The 21,205-nt window shown below is 32.1% G+C and overlaps 3 protein-coding genes across 4 annotated transcripts in view; all 3 read left to right on the top strand.

The window, feature by feature from the left end:
- LOC111051960 (myosin-9) overlaps positions 1-5,404 on the top strand; it is a 135,815-nt gene extending 130,411 nt beyond the window's left edge. For both annotated transcript variants that reach the window (XM_039427237.1, XM_039427238.1), the window contains 4 exons: positions 424-522; positions 1,397-2,101; positions 4,128-4,162; positions 5,346-5,404. In XM_039427237.1, coding sequence (XP_039283171.1) covers positions 424-522; positions 1,397-2,101; positions 4,128-4,142 — 819 coding nt within the window. In that variant the 3' untranslated portion in view covers positions 4,143-4,162; positions 5,346-5,404. The remainder of the gene's footprint in view (positions 1-423; positions 523-1,396; positions 2,102-4,127; positions 4,163-5,345) is intronic.
- A 551-nt stretch (positions 5,405-5,955) lies between these two features.
- LOC111051964 (uncharacterized protein DDB_G0290685) lies at positions 5,956-17,347 on the top strand. Its single transcript, XM_039427264.1, has 5 exons — positions 5,956-6,912; positions 7,576-7,626; positions 8,075-8,112; positions 8,979-9,138; positions 16,460-17,347. The coding sequence occupies exons 1-5, from the start codon at positions 6,459-6,461 to the stop codon at positions 16,471-16,473; spliced, it is 717 nt and encodes a 238-aa protein (XP_039283198.1). The 5' UTR covers positions 5,956-6,458; the 3' UTR covers positions 16,474-17,347.
- A 430-nt stretch (positions 17,348-17,777) lies between these two features.
- Positions 17,778-21,205, top strand: part of LOC111051962 (signal recognition particle subunit SRP72) — a 33,677-nt gene continuing 30,249 nt past the window's right edge. The window contains exon 1 of the mRNA XM_039427241.1: positions 17,778-17,942. The gene's annotated coding sequence lies outside the window, so the exon portion shown is untranslated. The remainder of the gene's footprint in view (positions 17,943-21,205) is intronic.

Below are 21,205 nucleotides of genomic sequence, written 5' to 3'. Positions count from 1 at the left end.
AATTATCATGCAACATCAATAATTTCCTATTTCTTGGATTGAAAATTTGGAGCCATTTAATATGTGAATGTTGAAGGAGCTTGGAACAACTAATTCTTCTAAATATAATCCTAATATTCTATTACACAACACTAAACTTACAAATTATACTTGCAAGCATGAATCTCTACCTGCAAATTCATCCAGTAGGCCGATTATAATCAAACAAAATATTTGAAAATACGGTAGTTATTAATTTGAAGGTGAATGGCTTTTAAAGCTACAATATTGGCTTATGATTGAAAATTTAATAGCAGAACACTAGACTTATATAGGTTGAATTCCAATACTTGGTCTATCGAGAAATGAAGGTGCTGATGTGTTGATATCAATCATTACTTGGTGTGTATAGCGTTTGAATATCAATAGATAATTTTTTTCTAGGTAAGTGGTTTAAAAAGAAAAATGAACAAGCTGGGTAAAGAGCTTCTAGAGAATGAGTGTACCATTAGTGAATTGAGAGAAGAAGTTCAAACTTTAGAGGTTAGTGTAAGAAAATTTTATAAGCATGCGATATTTCTAAAATTATTATACTGTCATTAGTAATATTCAAATAATATTTCTATCTCAAGTGTTGTTTTGCTCTTGTATGAGTCAAATTACAGTTGAATAACTTATTCGACATAGTTTGATTATACAATTATTAATCAATATTCTTTCTCCTACTAGAACATTTCAAGCAGATAAGTCCTCATTCCACTCCACCCCATCACCCCATACCAAGCTTCCCCTGAGTCCATTAATATCCGAATCCAGGTATTTATCATTCCTCTCCTCTTTCCATTCACTATAGATATATAACTTAGTCTAATTAATCTCAAGTTAGTCCTAGTTTAGATTTTTATATATTTTTTTTACTAAAAAAACAGTGAAACCATCAACTATTGTAGCCGATGCATTGCATCAGTATTGTTATTTGCAATTTTGAATTACTGTTATTTGTATATCCAATAATATACTTATACATTTTCTACTAAGCAGCAATCGATTTAAATTTCAAAAACAAGTTTAATTCATCAATATATAGGGGAATGATGTTGGGTATTACACTATATTCTTATAAAATTGAGTATCAATGAATACTTGGTAGAATCTTTCATGAACTTGAATCGTATAAGGAATGTATTCATGAGATCATGAGAAGAAATTGTTTCTCAGACAGGTGTATCATAGAAATTTTTGTTAAACTCGGAAATTCATAGAAGAAGTTGCAAAAAGTCTAGTGCAGTATATGTGATGCTAGTTTGTATAGTAGATGCTTGTATAGTAGATGTTTGTATAGTAGATGCTTGTTTTTTTTATCCAGTACTGTAATATTCTTGAAAAATTTATAAAAAAATCGTGTTTTTGGTTTCAGATAGCCGTAATCGAACTTCGTGAGAAGCTTGAAGACGTGAATGATAAACATGAGAGAGAGGTGATGAAAATGACCATGGAAATCGATGATAAGAGTAGAGAAATTCAATATCTACAAGAGAAATCAACCTGTGAAATGAAGTTACCAAAAAGTGCGAGGCAAGAGCTTGAAGAGGCTGAACAACAAATGCAAAGCTGCAACTCCAAAGAGCCATCCACCTCCACCTCCACATCCACCACGTGTGATCAGAAACCCCCCAAGCGCCACAGGAAGCACAAAGCCTTATTTCCACATCCGACGCTCAAAAAGTTGAATGAGAAAATCAGAGCCGGTCTTCTCAAGGATGACAAGGAAGTGCTGAAGAATTCTGATTCACAGCTGGGAGGTGAACACCTGACTGATTATAATCCAAAGACTGATTCAATTTCTAGAATTGCAAAAAATTCGTTGTTAGCAGAAATGAGAGACTCCGGTGATAGAAGTGCAATAGATTTAAGGACATTACCTCAGGATGTTGAAGTGCATGCGACCAAATGTTTCAATGTTGAAAGTTGTTATAGAGCTGCTGCAAGTGAGCATAGTACTTCTTCTTCTTCTTCTTCAAGTGCCATTGAGTTGAAGGAGGACAAAGAGCTACATGTTGATGGTCAGTCAACAGAGTCGACTCCAAACTCCAATACTCAGCTGGAGAAACAAATTAGTGAGGTGAGCGTTCAATCCCCATCAATTCAATTACTGTGTTTCCAAAGCATGCTCCTTGATTTCTTTCTTGTGATGAAACTAGTGTGAAGATGGAATTTTAGGTCCTGATAGAAAATCAAACTGAACCCATGATTTCTCATGAGAAAGTTAGGTATTTTTATCACTAATCATCCTTGTCTTTCCAACATGCACCACGGTTATCGTGAGAAGAACGTTTTTAACTTTATAGAACCAAATAGAGTCCTCCGATTCTATAGTCTGGTGAGTCAGTGTTATTCTGAAATGCTAACATTTTTCATTTTTGATGGAAACTACTACAGAGGAAACGCGATTGCTCGAAAGTGATTGAAGAGACAAAACTCAGTGAAACCAGAAGATCCATCAACTTGTGGTCAGTGATTTGAATATCAAATCCGAATAACCTCTTGTAGTCCTTACTCCTTATACTTACTTTGCGAATGAAATAAATATGTTTTACCATTTTCTTTCACAATAGCTTACTTCTACTGCTCATCTTTTAAGAAAATAGCTTCTCAATATTTAATAATATGAGTTATTCAGTCGCAAAAGGTGGAAAAACTCTTACTCGTATAAATCCATATTAACTTTTCATGGAATCTATATCAGTTTGAGAGAAAATTAGTAGTTTGAACTTCTTCTTATCAATAACAACTTCTTCTTCTTACTAGATTTATACAAATAAATTATTGGTAATTTCTGTTTATATTGAGTCATATATTTTCCTTGATTATTCTTCACTGTAGTTTCATCAATTATTACATTTTATCAAACACTCAAGAAAATTTTTTTTTAATAATCCATAAAATATGCACTAGCATCTAATTTGAAATTGGTCTTTACAAACTTATTACTTTTTCATGTTTAATAAAATTAATGACAATTTCGTTTCTACGTTTGGAAAGATGATATCCTATCTTAACACTAATTGATAAATAATAACATGCTGGAATATAACGATGTACATTTCATAGATTTCTCTAGTTTTTTTATACGATTCAATATTTTATTTATTCATTCATATAATATTTTATTTAAGTCAAAGTTTCACTCACCTGTCATCTTAATTTTTTCTACAGAAATTATACAAGCATAATCAAACTGATTCGTCCTTTACTGACACAGGTAACGTGGAGAAGACTAAATAGTACTGTCCACTATGACTTAGATATTATTTTAAAATTTTTAAGCAGTAATTATTAATATTCGAGCTACTTCTAATTTTGTTACTAATACAAAAAGTACCGTATATAACTTTCAGTTTCACACATCATGTATACTGTGATAAAGTAGTCGCTTCATTTATCATTTATTTATTTTGCTGTATATCCATTCTTTTTCACCATCGATTTAGCATTGATTTCAAAAACACTTTTGAAGTAGAAAAAGCAATTACGGTAGCCTACTTCTAGTTGTAACAATCGTTTCGACCTGGTCTAGGTCCAAAAAAAACTCTTATTGAGTCGAAACCATTGCAATTACTAAAAGTAAATGTTTTTGTTTTTTCTACTTCAAAAGTCCTTCTAAAATCAATGTATTAATAATTCATGAATTTATTGACAGTAAGAACAATAGTTTGGAAACAGTCAACGGGCAATTGCTCAAAACTGTTTCTATCCCTAATTTGATATAGGTCTATACATATATTTACTGTTCAATTAAAGTTTTGATTTCTTATTTGTCGTTCCAATCAATATATTTTTGTCATTCTCTTTCTAGAATACTGTTATTTTCATAACATTTTGACGTATTATGCATCTTTGAACTACCTATTATTCTTTATTACCGTGATTATACAATATTAACGATAGGCCTATATCTATTTTGTTGATGGTTCATTAAGCAAGCTCGCCCCACACGTGAGAGCTCGGCCTTAAGGCCTCCTGGAGGCTACCACAAGGCCTCACTCTCAATTTGGAGCTGACTTTAATTATAAATATATCATAAATTTTTTCTTATAAAAACTATGAGATTTTCTTGACTTCTATTTGATCACGTTCTTTTTTCACAGATGAGCCATTTATAACACCACCAGAAACTCCCGAGGTAAGTTGAAAATTGATCATTGATGGGTTTTTTAGAAATTGATTTTCATGAATGTTGATGGATATCGTACAATTTATATTATTCTGAAGGATGAATGTGGATAAATTCATCATCTGAATTTTCTTAAGCTACTTCCTAACGTAATCATCTTTTCAAATTCCAATAATGCAGCTTCTCGATTTTTCAATTAATTGAAATGATCAAGTCATTCTATTATAAAATTGATGAATGAATAAATAAAAGAATAATATGATATTTATATAATCGAATAAAGATTAATCAAGGCATTTTGGGGCTCTACTCTATCGGGCCTTTATAATCGAAGTTTTCAATATAATTCACTGCAATTCTACCGACAAATATTATAGACATAATTTCATGATCATAGTTGATAACGCTTCTTCATCAAAAAAATGCTGCCTAATTTCATATTATTCCTGCCTAGATATCAATAACTGCTGTATAGATATTTCAGTATCTAATATCCTGTTTTTTCTCTTGCTACAATTCAGCGGAAAAAAAGGCATGACTCACCCGGGAGGATTAGTCACAAAGGTACATTCCCAAAATACAGTCATCCTCTATCGTTCACATATCACCTAGAAATATACTGTTTTCACATTTTGTAGATAATCTTCTATAACTTAAAAAATAAATGTAGTCTCTTCCATCTCTATTCTGTCTAGATATGTAAAAATAGGTGATGTTAAGATTTATTAGTTGCATTCAATGCAAACTGGGATACAAATATAGGGACTATAAATTTTGCAAATGGACAGAGCTTTGAAAGGGAGCGTACAGAATATAAGTGATGACTCACCGTTGTAGATAAACAAACTTTTTGAGGTGTCGAATTCGTCTTATCAAAAAATTAGGATTTTCTCTGAGAGTGATTACTTAGTGTAGGCTTAATATAGAACTTATTATCAAGAAAACTGGAATTTTCACCAGTGAAAGTCTCGTTAGCTACTCGAAAGTAGTCTCGATAGTATTCGTTGCCTACTGGAGTACTGGCAAACTTTATGTAAAATAGCTCACTGAAAACCACAACTATAGATTTGATTTCACAATTTACAGCCTACTGAAAAATCTCATACTTGATAAATAATAAAGCTGTTGCTGGAGATTCGTACGGATAGTCAGTCATATAATATTTAAATAATTGATCTTATTTTGTTTTCAGATGTACACTCTCACAAAAAACAGTCTAAATCAAGTTCGTCGTCTGTGGACAGCTCTCAAGTAAGTTCAATTTTCCCCATATCAACAATAAAGTGCCTACTAAAATACGGAAATTGACGAAATTTGAAGTGTTTTGATATAACTAGCCTCATAGGAAGAATCTATCTCATAACTATTCTCAATAATTCACCGTATGTTATTGGAGATTTTCAAATTAGTCAAGTGCAATAATTTGGATCGATAGACAATAATTTTTCAGTATTTGAATTTCATAAATTTAATTCAAGTTGAAAATAATATATTCCTTGGCCTGTTAACCAATACTGTTACAATAGTCAATACCAACATATTTATTCCACTAAGCTACACCCTAAATCAATAAAACACTCAATTCAAGATGTGTCTGGATTGAAAAATTTAGACATAAATATTCCAAATTTGGATGAATACCGGCCAAAAGCTATTATTCCTATATTTCAAAAAAATTATTGAAAAAATATATTTGTTCATTTTTTAGAATCCTGTGATAAGGAATTAGGCTATCACGATACCACAAAATATGTTAGCCAGCATATCAATATAAGCTACTCGAGAATAAATGGAATATTCCACTTTGTTTGGAAAAATCATCTATCTCAATCCAGCATTACAATATTCAAGTTATTAGCAGAAATTAATAAAGCTGCTATCAGGGAGAACACAATATTCATTCAGCATCTATTAATGAGCAAAATTTGCTTATCATAACTTCCCTCTATATTTTCAGATCCTCATTTGTGATTACTGTCTTTTGAATAAAAGATTTTTGTTGGCTTGTATATCTTGTGGTCGAGAAATTGGAGAGGGAGAGGGCTTTTCCTCCTATCGCACTTCCACGTCTTCGTCGGACTTGGAAACTATAAAATCATCACATCATGTGATTCAGAACATCATTAAAAATAAATCCAAGACAAAAGCCCTGGATCAGAAACATGACGATAAAACTTCGTCTTCCGAGAGTGAAATTAATTCTCCTGGCTTGGTTCATTATGAAGGTGATAATGATACAGAGAAAGTTGATAATATTGGTGAGGGTAATCAAGATTCAGAAAGAAATAAGTTGGATAACGTTGAAATGTCTGATGATAATGAAAAAACAGATGATAATAATAATGAGAGAGATGGAGAGTCAGAAAGGAAAGACGAAAAGGATCAAAAGGAAGATGACACTAAAGATGATGAGAATAGTGATCCAGATGAAAAAGACAAGGATGACAAGGAAGATGTTGATGGTGATGATAATGGTGACTCAAGTCCTAAAGATCCAAATAACAGAGACTCGAATTCAAAAGACAAAGACCAGGGTGATTCTGGAAGCAGAAATAATAGCTTCCAGGGTAATAATGAGGGAGGTGGAAATGATGATGCTGGGGGAGAAAATGGAAGCACTGATAATAAATCTGATACAAATTTGAATGAAGCAGGAACCATTGACGGTAGTAATGCTAAAGATAGCAGCTCAGCTGACCGCGAGGTAATAGAAAACTCTGTTTCTGTGGGGGATCCAGAGAATTCACTAGAAACTGAAGGTAATTCTTCATTTTGTAGACCAGGAAAAATTATCTCTATACATTGCATAGGCCTACTATTCATTGTGTAGCAAAGATTTTGAAGAATCTTGCGTAATGTTACCTTACGTATCTTACGTATCTTACTTATCTGGCTGATAAGTAGCTAAATAGTAGGAAATTGATCATATTTCTTATAGTATTATTTACCATGTCTCATAAATTTGATTATCAATACTTTCAGTGATTACCATACAGCTCAAAGGTATTTTGTGGAAATTTACGAATTCTAATAATAATTATAATAAATTAGACTGTAGTCAATTTAGAACTGTTGCGAATTTTACTGTCGAGAAACCAGTTTTTGTATTAATTTGCTATGTCTGTAAAGAGCTTGTAGTTTGGGAGTTTTAGGCCTATGATAAATCATCTCAAAAAATTTGTAGATTAATATAAAACATAGATTTTATTTTCCCATCGATATGAGAAACTCGTAAAATAAGAGAATTTACAGGACAGAATATTGGTAACAAACATATCCATTGCATGATTCAAATTTGTTTTCTTTGGTGTTTGGCTGTTTTTCAGTAATTGACACCTATTTTGTTGTTGATAATTTCATTGTACCCTAATTCTTTTTAAAGGAAAACTAATAATAAGTTAATTATTATTTATAAATTTCAGAAAAAAGTAAACGCATTGAAATGGATCTGGAAACTTTCTATGTTCTTATGAGTAAGTATTGATTACTTTGAACTGGTCTTTATTTATCTTTTTCTCATACTCTCATCACAGTTCGAGTCATGCTAAACAGACCTTCAGTTTAGAGTGATTTCAAAATGATTAATTATTCTTTCATCCAATAAAATGAAAGCTTTCACATTGTGGATGTGCTAGATGTTTGAAATATTTGTATCCTGTTTGTTGTAGGAATTATAAGGATTATATCACTAATTCACGAACTTTTATTTAATCAGAATGAAAAATTGATGTACAAGTTTGAGCATTGAACATAACCACTGCGCTCGATCATGCGTATTAAGCAAGTTTATAAGCATGGAAAGACATTGAGGATTAGACAAATCCTTCTTCATTCCCTCCATATTATGGCATATAGATTATATTACGCTACCTAAAACTCAAATAAATGCAAATTTTCTAATTCTGATTATTTATTTCGCAGATCCAACAACGATGTCCAATAATTTCTTCAAAACTCTGGTGAGTTACAGTTTTCATAGTTCAATGAGTCCCGAGTACTAATATCATACAACAATATCTATGAAATCTGAATTTAAAATAATTCAACTTGTTTATATTTTGTAAATGAATCTAATCTGTAATGATGAGAATCAAATAATATGTTATACACACGTAACATCATAAATCTTTATTTTGTATGAATTACCTATTATTTTTGTAAGAATTGTTTGCAAGAGAAATTTGAGCACTGTTACAATTCTCACATATCTCTACCACTGTGTCTCAAATATTATGTTTGTTGTTTTTTTATTGCGGATGATGCCCACATGTGCTTTTTTGCTTGTGCGTGAGTAATGAGAAGTGCGAGGGTGATTTATGAAATGATAAAACGTCCATGCCTATTCGATGGGAGTTGGCGGGACTCGAACCTGCGACCAGGTAGCACATGCAGACTGAAGGGGGCAACGCCTAAGTCGACTGTCGTTAACAAAAAACTGCCGGCATGTTATTCAACAAAAAAAAACTTTTTTCTGATGGAGCTTCAGATCTTGATTTATGCATTCCATTAAAACAACTATTTTAAACTTTCAATATCTGTCTATAATACTTTAAATTAAAAAATATAACTTTGGCATTTTAAAAAATAGAATGATTCATGATAATATTATGTTGTGTTATGAATGTATCACAAACCACTATTATTATAGCAGAAAGTTATTACGTTCGTGGGCTCCTGTACCTTTTTTGGATAAAACTTTTATAATGAGTACATACAAGCCTGCTATATGAGTCCAATATAACAGATTATTCATCTTGAAAAGATTATTTGATTTACATTCTTGTAGTTTTCCACTATTTTTATTATTTTGTTATTTTCTTGCCAGGTACCCAATGCTATGCCTATCTACAAACCTCGCTATTATGATTCTACATTCATCAGTACAACCGATTTATTTGATGGAGAGCCGTTATCTTGGAATTCACCTGTGCTTCCTTTCTCGCCTTTCCCTTTAGTCAAGGATCAACTGCTTGAGCGATGCATGGGTAACTTGATTATTTTTTATCAGTCATACTTATAAACTCATCAACTTTTCAGTCATAGCAAAGATATCCATAGATTCCAGATCCAGCACAGATTGATTCCAGATCCAACACACAAACTGAGGTCCAGCGTCCAGTGTTTGAAATAATTATTGATATTTTCGAGTCAAGAATTGATACCTAAATTTATTCATCCCCAAGTTTTCGAATTAACATATAAACTTAGAAATAACTAATCAATAATTAGAACTACCTACTATTTTTAAGTAAGAGTATAATTCACAATACAGTGTCAATCCGCTTTGCAGTTGTTTGGATGGTTTAATGAACTACTGGAACACTAAATTCAATAAGTTGCATTACTTGAATAACGACATAGCAGTCTGATATCAGACTGTTATTTAGTAATTTGAGTATTGAAAAGTAGCTAATGAAATGTCCTCATCATAAGTTTCTTCTTGCAGATGAAAACGCTCTGAGAGCTTTGAGAGAGTTTGAAATTCAAAAGCAAGAAAATAAAAAGATTAAAGCTTCCTCAATCATGAATCTATATAAGAGTCGAAACAAAGAGGCCATGAATGATGTCAGGAAAGATGAAGAGTTTACCTACAACTTTCCATATTATAAAATCAAACTTCCCTCAACCCCCAAACTAAATAATCATCAGAAACAATTTTATTGTTGTAATCAAGATAGAGATCAATTGGTGTCAGCCTCATCTCAACGTTCGCATGATTCTAGTAACTCTGGCTCGAGTGATTGTGCAAGACTCAATAATACCGTAACAAACATCACTTCTGAGAAGCTAATTGAACTGCTCATCAATGAAGATTTTCGCCCACAGAATAAAACATCCAGTACCATATCTGTTGTGAATAAGAGCGATGAAAAGAGTTGTGTAGGACAGAGGAAACAATATTTTTCAAAGGACAATGATCCAAAGACTAGATTCAAAGACTCCCTTCTATCTGTTCTGGCATTTGAAAATAGATCGTCTGAAACGCAGTCGCAAGAGATTGGTTTGAAAATTGTGGAGAGGAGGAATTTGGATGATAAAAAAGGAGACAAAGTCGATAGTAAGGGAAGAACATTATTTAGGAGCGGTAATTATGATCGATCATCAAGAAATCCAACTAAAGATTTCAAAATCCTCAATGATGATGAGGAATCAAATAATACCAATCTGAAAAGGATGGAGAATTATCATGTAAAGAAAGTTGATGTTGAAGAGGATATTGGGAAGAAAAGAATGGAAACACCACCAAATAGCAGGAATAAATCGAAAAATATTGAATGGAAAAGGTTCAATTCAAAAAATACTGACTATGTGAGCAATACGCTAACAAAACTGAAAAATGAGAAAAAAGAGTTGCATGAAAATGTTACTAATTCGAACTCTACAACTATTAATGCTGGGGATGAAGTATCATCTCTAACCAGTTCCAACCAATTTTTGATGTCTCCTATCAACATTATGGATGGTATATATTTGAAATTATTTATTGAAATTCTTATAAGAAACTTCGAAAATGATTCCATATCACTTGAAAACCATGAAGTGCTCTTGAAATCATATAAGAACTCACTGTCTTCCAAGTTAAACAATGGAGTCGATTGTCAACAAAGTTTTAAAAATTCTGGTGAGATAGAAATTGCATTCTCTGAGTTATTGAAATGTTTCGTCACTTCAAAAAGTGTTGAGGTAGTTGAAAATATAGTTTCCAGACTTATTTTGCTATTGAGGAAAAATAATCAAAGTTTTCAAAACATGAGCCCCATTACAATCGTTGCAAATTATATGGAAAGTGCGGAAATTATAGCTATCGGCCTTGTGGCTAGACAAATAACAAGACTACTAGAATCTACCTCAATTGATGAAATAAATAATATCTTGGAATCTTTCCTGAATCAATTGAGTTTATTGAAGCCACTTCTTGGAATATCCTGTCCAAAAAATAATGAATTTTCATTGGTGGAGAAAATACCGGAACTTATTTTATTCTTTCTGGAAGGTATTTGCGAACAATCAAGTATTCAATATTTACTAGAACTAGTGGAGATACATCTTAAGATAATTGACAATATAAAATTGTCAAAATCAAAAAAAGAACAGGAAAACTGCTCAAAGAATGTTGATCGTCTGTCAGAGAAAGTATCATATTCACGTACCAAAAAAACCTTGGAGAATGAAAAAATAGGTCTACGAGGCTTTCAATTTCAAAACACAAAACTTGATAATGCTATCACAAATGATCCTCTCAAAGAAAATGAGAGGCTTTGTTCCAGAAAAATATTGAACTCTATGATCGATTTCAAAAAGTTGAGAAATGCTTTAGATCTCACCCTGGAACATGTGACTGATTCAATCATTGCCAATAGAGTGAAAATATTTTTCTCCAATTATAAGAATATTTGTGAAGATCTTCTTTGTGGAGACTCCACTAAAAGAGACTTAGAACCAAGTGTATTCGAATTTGAAGGTGAAGTTGAGTTTATTCTACAGTTCATCGATTGTCAATTCCGTCAAATAGTACAAAATATCCGTACTGAAATTTCAAGAGCATGTCTGCTTGTTGATTTGGAGTGCATGTTTGACGACCAAATCAGAATTTTATGTGTATTAGAGTCAGAAATGAGTTCCACCATTGATAAGTGGCAGAAAGAAACTACGACTTGCTTTCGATCAGATGGTTTATACTCTAATTATATACAGGGAAATGACAAAGGGAAATCTCTTCTATTAGAAAAGGAAGAAGAAATAAAAAAAATGAAACATTTGAAAAAGAAAACGAGCCCCCGACACAAAACTAAACTCATCACAAAAAACTATGAATTGAAACCTTCATCGTCAACTCATAAAGATACAAATGATTTCAGGAAACCGAGTAGTGCTCAGTCAAAAAAGATTCAAGAATCATCCAAATTTGACCCTGCAATTGTTACTGGTAATTGCACAACTCATCAACAGTCTCAATGCTATTCTGAAAGTTCCAAAAATAATGTGCTTCCATATGGTGGATACTCAATACAACCAAACAAAGAGAAAAACAACAATACTAACTCAAATAATGATGGTAAAAATGCAAATATCAATAAACTTTTAGATGAAAATGGAAAAAATTATGAATTGGGGACTGGAATATCTGAAATCGAAGGAGGAACTACTTCTGAGGTAGGTGCATCTCCATCATTCGATCTATTATGTTTCATTCCTAAGGCTTTGACCGATTCCCGAACCAGAAATATGAATTCAAATCGTAGATTTAAATGTTCCGGTTTCAAACAGTGTAATTTTATTGATGACCCTAATTTGGAGTTGGCAAAAAAGATTTTGAATAAGAGCCTTGAAAGACTTGTTCATTCTTATGATCGTGCAGATTTGAAATCATATCTCAAGTTTTTACTTCTTGAGATCGATAATTTATTAGAGCCAGAACATCGTACTAAGACTCACTGTAATGGATACTCTGTGGATCACGACTCAAGTCAATTCTTACCCAGAACTGTATCAGATATCAATAAATTCCTCCTTCAATGCGTTTCCAAAGCAAACAATGAAGTAGACATTTTACCAATCAAAGATGAAATTTCACAGTATATTTCATTGTATTGTAAAAGTGAAATTAGGTGTTCTGAAAATGAACAGTTGAATCCAGTAGTGAGCCTCTCAGCTCTCCCTTCAATATCTGTGGATGGAATAAGAGTTTCTTTCAAAATAATAGAGAATCATGATTTAAGAGAAAACTCTGACAGATTGGAGTTATTGAAGCAGGTTCCATCAAAAATATTTAATTTTCCGGAACAACCAAAAGTTTTGCCGTCATCAGTTTCTTGGAATCTTACAAATACAAATGTGGAAGTAAATGGAATTAATCATATTGACTCTACAAATTCCAGAGAAAATTGTTTCGGAAGTGATGATATTAAAAAAAATATTCAGTTAGTTTTTGATTCATCCGACTCTGGTGAAAATAATGGCAAAACCGTTCAAAAGATTTGTGTTGACATAAAAGATTATTTCAATCACTGTAAATCTAATATGACTCAAAATATATATAAATCATTCTCTAGTAAATATTTGGAGAATATTATCTCATCTATAAAAACTTGCGAGGGCAATGATGAAACAGATGGAAAAAATGAAGTAAACATAAAAGATTATTTCGACCATTGCAAATCTTCAATGACAAAAGATAATTATGAATCATTTTCCAGTCAATATTTTGAAAATATTCTGAAATCACTGAGCACCTATTCAACTAATTTGGAAACAATGGATGTATCAAAAGAATATAGGAATCAACAAGTCTATGCAGTTGTGGGCGGAATAGATCAATCAAATGAGCAAAATATTCAAAAGAAAGAAAACGATGTAGCTGGAGGCGCTGATGGTCACATCACCCCTGAAGAGCGTGGAAGTATTGTGAGTCAAATACTTGTATCAGTAGTTGATGTTGTAACAGTAGAAGATCAAAATATAAAAGCAAATAACCATGTGAAATTGATGAATAATTGGGAAGATCTTTGCAGTTTGGAGTGTCACTGGCCAGTTATTATGAAATATCACACAGGGAATCATCAGCCTGGATTGAGAAAAACAGAAGAATGTGATGAAGACTGCTTTGAGCCTATTCGCATGAAGTATCCTCTTGCTAGTGACTTGAGAGGAGAGGGTAAAAATGCAAGTGAAGTTTTGGACGATGACGGAAAGGAATGTAGTGGGTTGGAAAGACTTCTAAATGAATGTTTGAAAAAGATCAAATATGATGAGAGATTGGGTAATATGAAAGCTCTTCTGAAAAGTTTGATTGAGTATGGCCATCCTCCAAGAAGTGATGATAACACTTTGCTATCAACGGATGATGAAGAACCTCTACAGCTCAGAAATTTAACATCAGAAACTGGCAATGAGGATCAACAAGAAAAAACGTGTTGTGATGTTTGTCCTATTCACTGTCCTTGCTGCATTTATAATAAGAACAATCCATCAAGTGAATTTTTTGTGAAAAATCTTCAAAAAGACCTGAAATTAAAACTTGATTCATTATCTGGTGAAAATGGAAATAGTTCCAGTCTAGCTGAGAGCAGAAATGCTGATAATGCTACTGATAACCAGAGTATGAAACCTCAGAGTGAGGAAGAACTAGTACAACAATTCATCATGGATAGTGCAAATGATTTATATGAAATGCATCTTAAGCCCAGTGGTGATTTCCCAGATCATAAAAAAGAAGATTTGATAAATTCTAAGAGTCAAACAAACAATGATGCAGATAATGCACATCAGAACCTTGATTATTTGACAGATACTCATAATTTTGACAGCAACAATAAAGAGGCCAATCATGAAGAGAATGAAATTGAAGCTCTGAAATCATCAAATCCTTCAAGAGAAGAAATGGGAATAACTATGATGAAAAATGATTCATTGCAAAGTAATCCTGTTTCAAATAATAATCTAAGTATAATTCATGAGTTAGATGAAGAGATTACAACACAAAATGCATCATCTACTGGAAAATCTAAAGAGCCTTTATTAGAACGAATTGGTACTGGAGAGCAACAAGGTTTTGAAAGAGATGCAGGAGATGAGAATCAACTTGATGATTCTGGAGAGAGGAGTTATAAAAAATTGGCTGGTAAAGATACAGATTCATCTACTGGAAAATCTGAGAAGTCTATGGATTATTCTGGAGGTAAATCTGGTATTAACCAGATTGGAGACTCTCAAAATAACTTCAAGGATGTAAATGAGAAAATAAACAATACTATTAAAGAATCTGGAACTTCAGTTACTGCTCAGAGTTCTAAAAATGGAGGATATCCACTCTCTGAAGGAGTTTCGAAAGAAAATGTTCCGTCTGAAAGCAAATCAAGAGCTAAACTGAAGTCTGGTGGTGGCGAACCTGCATGTAAACATGAAATTAACTGCCCCCACAAAAGAATGAAAAATTTGCCGGATCTAGATCAGCCTTGTGAGAATGATGGAAACTTCGAGCCGCCATCTGTGATTTCTCTTCTTTCATCACTGAATATCCTCAAAACAAAAATCATAATGAAAGATCAAATAATACAGTGTCTGGCTGATCAATTGATTCAAATGGCTCAAGAAGGATGTCTGTGGAAGAATGACATGTTGGAATGCATTTCTACTCATCCATCCAAGAGATATGTGGACTTTGACAGTGCAATGGTCGCTGACTATTTAGCTGGCTATGTGTATGAAAAACCAACCAGACAGCCTTGTGTAAGTTGCAATGTCATTGATTATTAATGCGACATAGAGCTAGGAAAATACTAGTTTCACTCATATCTGAAAAATATTCTGATTTTCTAAATATTTAACAATAGGCCTAAAACCAATTTCTAATTTGCAATTATTCTCACTTACAATATGCCGGTATTAAGCCACTAATTCTCATTCTCTTTAGGAGGAGCTATGGAACGAGAAAATACAGTTTGAGAAAGTCCTTTGATAGATGTAACGATGGCTTATTTCCTCTAGATCATATAGAAATATATAAATTCATGTGAAAATTATAATCACTTATTAAAAATAAAAACCAATATTACAAATGGTCGAGAAAATACCATTAAGTAATACATTCTCCGATTGAGAGGAACTGTTTACTGGGAGCTTGTGGATTTTTAAAGACTATAGAATCGGTCAAATTAGATTTTCACAATAATTCGTTATGAGTTCAGATTGAAAATTAGAAAAAAATCGAATTCATATCCTCAGTTGATGAAAATTTATTCAATATTTGAAAAAAATAGAATGATCTCCATTACCGTACTTATTCGATTTGATTTAAAGTTAATTATAATTAACTTTATATAGTTAATTATAACTATATCAGAATTGAGAGTCCAGTCACTTGATTTCTCTCTTCGTGTAATGACAGTGAGGCTTTTGTATTCAATATCCAATGAGATTTACATTCCCATGAAATAAAATTATTCCACTAGCATTTTCATACCAAGAGAGAACAATCTATATAAAACATTCGTAGAAATATCAATAGGAGCATTACTGAAGAAATAAAATTTGTATGAGTCTTTCATAAAGAGTCTCATTATCTAAACAAATATGAATGGTTAAAGGGATCATTTTTCAAGTGTATTTATCAAAAATCGCAATATAGGAACATTTTATAATGAATCATCTACTTCCGTACTTTGAAAATTGTCAAGAAATGATAAGTCAACATGGTTTAGTCAACCATTTGCACAAGATTGGTCTGTTTTGAAGATAGGATTATTCTTGATCATTTGTATCTCATATTTTTCTTGAGTTTTCACATTATGCTATTTTCTGTTGCAGGTGTATGTGAATGATGAGTTGGTGGAGAGGATTAGAGACCCAGATGGACTGGCAACCATTGTTTCAAACCTTGACACAAAGTTCGTCAATTTGATAACAGTTGTGATGCTGGACCCGGATTGTCTTCACTGCCTCATGGATACCATTTGTATTTCGGCTGTCAATAGCAAAACTCAGAAAAAAATTACAAACTATTATCAATTATTAGAAACGGGGAATGATAATGATTCAAGCTCATCCTCTTCTGAAGACGTTCCTAATGCTAAACATAAAGCTGAGGTTAGTTAAAAGTAGATTATAAGCAAAGCTTTGAATTAAGCTCTCCTGATGAGGCGAAGTACTCAATCACATTTTCATGTGAGTGAGGAATCTTGCCTTTAAAAGTGTCCTTTTATGTACAGCTTTCACTCATAACAAACCATTTTATAATACGATTAATAATCATTCATTCATTAGGTTTTACTCTTCTGCAGTTTTTTCAACCGTTTTTTTTTATTAGACTTTCAATAATTGTTTAACAATAACTATATTGATAATACAAATAATAGCTCTACGGTTGTCTCTAGTCCTAGAAGACTAAATCAAGTTTTCAAGAAAATAACAATTATTTTTATTTGTTGTAAAATACAAATCTCTAGTCCTTGTGATATTGATATTTATTATCATAATCACAGAAAATGTTACATATAAACGTAAGATATCAAAATGTGCCTTGTTAAAATAATGGCAATAAGATTTATACTGTTGGAGTTCTCATTGGTTTTATTTGTTGATTTTTCTGTTCTATTATATTAAGCACTTTGTAAAAACTCTGCACGTATAATGGCTCGATCATTCATTGAAAATGATATATTTTTGTATAATTAAAAACTCCTGATTATTGATGAATTTTTCAAGTTATTCAACCTTAAAACCTTATTCCATCATTTAAATCTCCTCAAATTATATTCTGTGATATGTTTTTATGAATCATCACTTCCTATCGAGCAAAAATTTCTATCGACTAATATGGAACGTATAAGGATTGTCAAACAGCAGAATAAAAAATGACTGTTCCATATTAAGTAGTAGCCCATGTGAGTCATATTACTGTACCATAATTAAATAAAAACAGGCTTTTGTGCAACCGGGCTTTGACCTAAATATACCATATCTAGAATTCTATTATCATTATATTCATTGAACAAAGACAACGTCTAGTAGGGTTACAGATATCGAGGTCATAAAAATAGATAATAGTTAACAGATAAATATAGTCTACTGTAGGGTCATAGGGTTACAGATGTATAGCCTATACGCTACACGGTATACCGATATATTCATTCATACTTAGTACAAAACTTACAACAGTTCCAAGATGTAATTTCAAATTATTTGTAAAATGATTTGAGTGGGATTCCAGAAAAAGAAGAATCACGGATCAAATAATGTACATTCTAATCGTTTGCCGTCGATCAAGCAGATCCTACTGTTCTATTATCAGGTAGGCTTGAAAGTTGTAGGTCCAGTTTTACTTAGGCTATTTGTTCTCAAATACTTTATACCTACGTTTCTTATTACTGTGTTCTTCTCTTTTCTCATTGAATAGTTTTAACTGCTTATTTTAAGTTCACTCTCTTCCTGTATCTTTCAATTCCTTTTTCAAAATCATGTTTGATCGACTCGGGACCTTCACTCGAACTGTAGATGACTATTCATTTTCGTCCTAGGATTTTATTGACATCTTCAATTATTCATTAAACTATGTTTCTATAATGGTTTAAAATCAATTTTGCAGAGAGAGTCATTGAAGTTTCGTGTGCTGAAAAAGAAAAAGAAAACGCTGTGAAACTAGAATTATTTATTCAAATAGAATTATGAATTCCACAAGACAATCAAGGATAGAAACTGATAACAGAAACTGGTCTTACTTTTATATAGGCCTACAATGTAAAATTTTGTGTTTGTTACTGTATCATGTGAGCTGTTTCAATAATTAAAATACACACTTTTATATATTGGCTTTTTCATCAACCAAGTAATATTTTTTGTTTAGTACGTGTGATCCGTTTCTATCTATTAATAATTATCCGTTTCTATTAATAAATCGTCCCTTAATATAACTGCAAGAATTGTTGGAATATTCTGCTGAGCAGGGGTGCCCACAAGGGGGGGGGCATGGCGCAATTTGCGCCATCAACATTTTTGGGGGGGGCATGATTTGTTTACATTTTATGTCAACATTTTGAATCATGGCTAAAAAGTCAAGGTATTAAATAGAGATATCCTAATGTAGTTAATTTTAATACTTTTTCCCACCTTTACAATGTTATATTTTGCAAAGTGTAACTTAATATAAAGCATGAAAAATACAATTGATAATATATTGTATGCAGGAATTTTAGTAATTCTAAGCCTATGAGTTTGATGGTAAATCTTTCACAAAAATAAATTATAACTTCATCATCCACTATTATTCTGATTCCCTTATTTGCTTAATTTTAATTTTTAATGGTCCTGTGTTTGAGTTTCCTTGCTGTTGCAACCTAATTTTCTCAAAAGCACAATGATAAGTTAAATTGTAATGTACATTTTAATCTAATAATTATTTTAATTTCGAAGGCGTTTCATGATTATATTTATGTATCTGAAATGAAAATGCAATTATAAACAACATCGCAAGCTCTAGTGAATTTGACAGAAGAAAAAAAACTTCTTTTGTCAAAAATATCGAATGAAGGCAATTTCAATCTTTCAAATTTACACCCTATTCACCAAACAGTAATCAAGTAATTATTGTAACGGTATTGAAAACAGAAGTAATTCATGGAAGTGAAAAGAGGAGAAAATTCATCACAATCTCGACTACTTTTTGGATTTTTTATCTGAAGTGTTCCACAAGATTCGCAACGTTGCATATGCGAGACTGTGAAAATGGAGGAAGTATCACAAATTTCTCGCACATTCAAAGTTGTGTATCTTGTGGAACATTTCAGATAAAAAATCCAAAGAGTAGTCCTGCGCGACCAGTCAATTCATTGGAAATTTTATTATCTTTAATATTATATAGAGAATGCTTTTTCTCGATGAATTCAAGGTTCTCGAGATTAAATGGAGACCTTAAAAAAAGTCCAAAATTTTGGGGGTGAAGTCGCCCTCTGGCGTGTCAGCAAATTTCAGATTAGAATTTAGCGCCCCAAAATACAGATAGAACCATCCAAAAAAAATCTTTCGGGGCTGTTTCCTGAAAAACGATCATTTGACTGGACTATAAGTTGTTATCCTATTATATTAAGCGAGCAATTTCTGTATATCTGTTTATATTTTTATATCTGGCTATCTGGTTATATGGTTATTTATGTTCAACAGATCTCGGAAACGGCTCTAACGATTTTCACGAAATTCGGAATATACGGTAGTAGGTTTATGATATCAAAATTCGATTGCACTAGGTCTCATCCCTGAGAAAACTCCCTGAAGGACATGAAAAGGATAATTATTCATCCTTGAAAAAACAGATGATGATTTCGTCGTCTGTCGATAACAGAAGATGCGTGTGCCTGTGTGGGAGATCAGCTGTGTAATCAATTAGCTTATCGTATCGCGCGAGAAATCTAGAAATTTTAATTGACTTGATCAAAATACAGTAATCTGATTTGTTGACATGAGATGGTATATATCATAATATTCAAAGTTAATAATTATTTTACAGTTCTAAGTGATTAGTGAGTGTTATTTTGTTATTCAATTTGGTATGTAAACAATCTAAATTATAACTTTTATGTTTTCGAATATTTGGACTGAAAATTTCACTTGAATTCAAGTGTATGAAACATAACCTACTTTTTGGAATATTAAATATTTCAACTATACATTTTATAGTGTATAAACCAAAATTCGGGGGAGAAACAGTTTTGGGCCGTTTCTGTTTATCAATGAATGAATAACGAGCAAAGCTTGGTGCCCCGATATTTGGTATTAATTGATAGAATTTACAAAATGTATTTGTTCAGATGATATCTTTCTAAATATTAATATACTTCTATATTTCTAATTAGATGATATCTAATAAATATTCATAGTTCATACAGAAAGGTTCTATCTAATCACAGGGGATTGAGATTAATTCGCAGAGGAATGCAAAAATTTCTCTCACAAAAGCATGTTAAATTTTAATCCTTTCAGTCCCACACACATGCACTCGCTCACTCACTTCCATCATCAACAGACGACGGAATTATCAGCTGTTCTTCCAAGGATGAATAAATTCTTTTAATGTCCTTCAGCGAGTTTCCCCAGGGATGAGAACTAGTGCAATAGAATTTTTATGTTATAAACCTACTACTTTCTGAATTTCGTGAGAATCGTTAGAGCAGTTTTCGAGATCTGGTGAAATACAAACATATAAACATTTAAATATCAAAACATTTAAACAGAAATTGCTCGTTTAATAGTATAGGATTTAGAATACCTAAACTTGCCGAAATTATATATTGTATGAATAGAATCGTTCCAAATTTGTATGAATGTTCACCAAAATTGCTATGCAATATTCTTTTGCAATAAAAGAATATCAATGCTATTATTATTTAACTTTTTATAAGTAACCTTTACATTTAAAAAGCAAAGCCTCCCTTACTTATATTCAAATATCCTATTAAAATATTTGTCATGTAGTTTTTCCTGATGTAATGTAGTACTTTTTAGTCCTCCCGAACAAGAACGGGTGCACTGCTAGTCTCAAAAATAATATCTAAAAGATACTTC

This window comes from Nilaparvata lugens, chromosome 4 (assembly GCF_014356525.2).
Source record: "Nilaparvata lugens isolate BPH chromosome 4, ASM1435652v1, whole genome shotgun sequence".
NCBI lineage: Eukaryota > Metazoa > Arthropoda > Insecta > Hemiptera > Delphacidae > Nilaparvata > Nilaparvata lugens.
The sequence above is the reverse complement of the archived record's forward strand: the minus strand, read 5'-3'. Positions and strand labels throughout refer to the sequence as shown.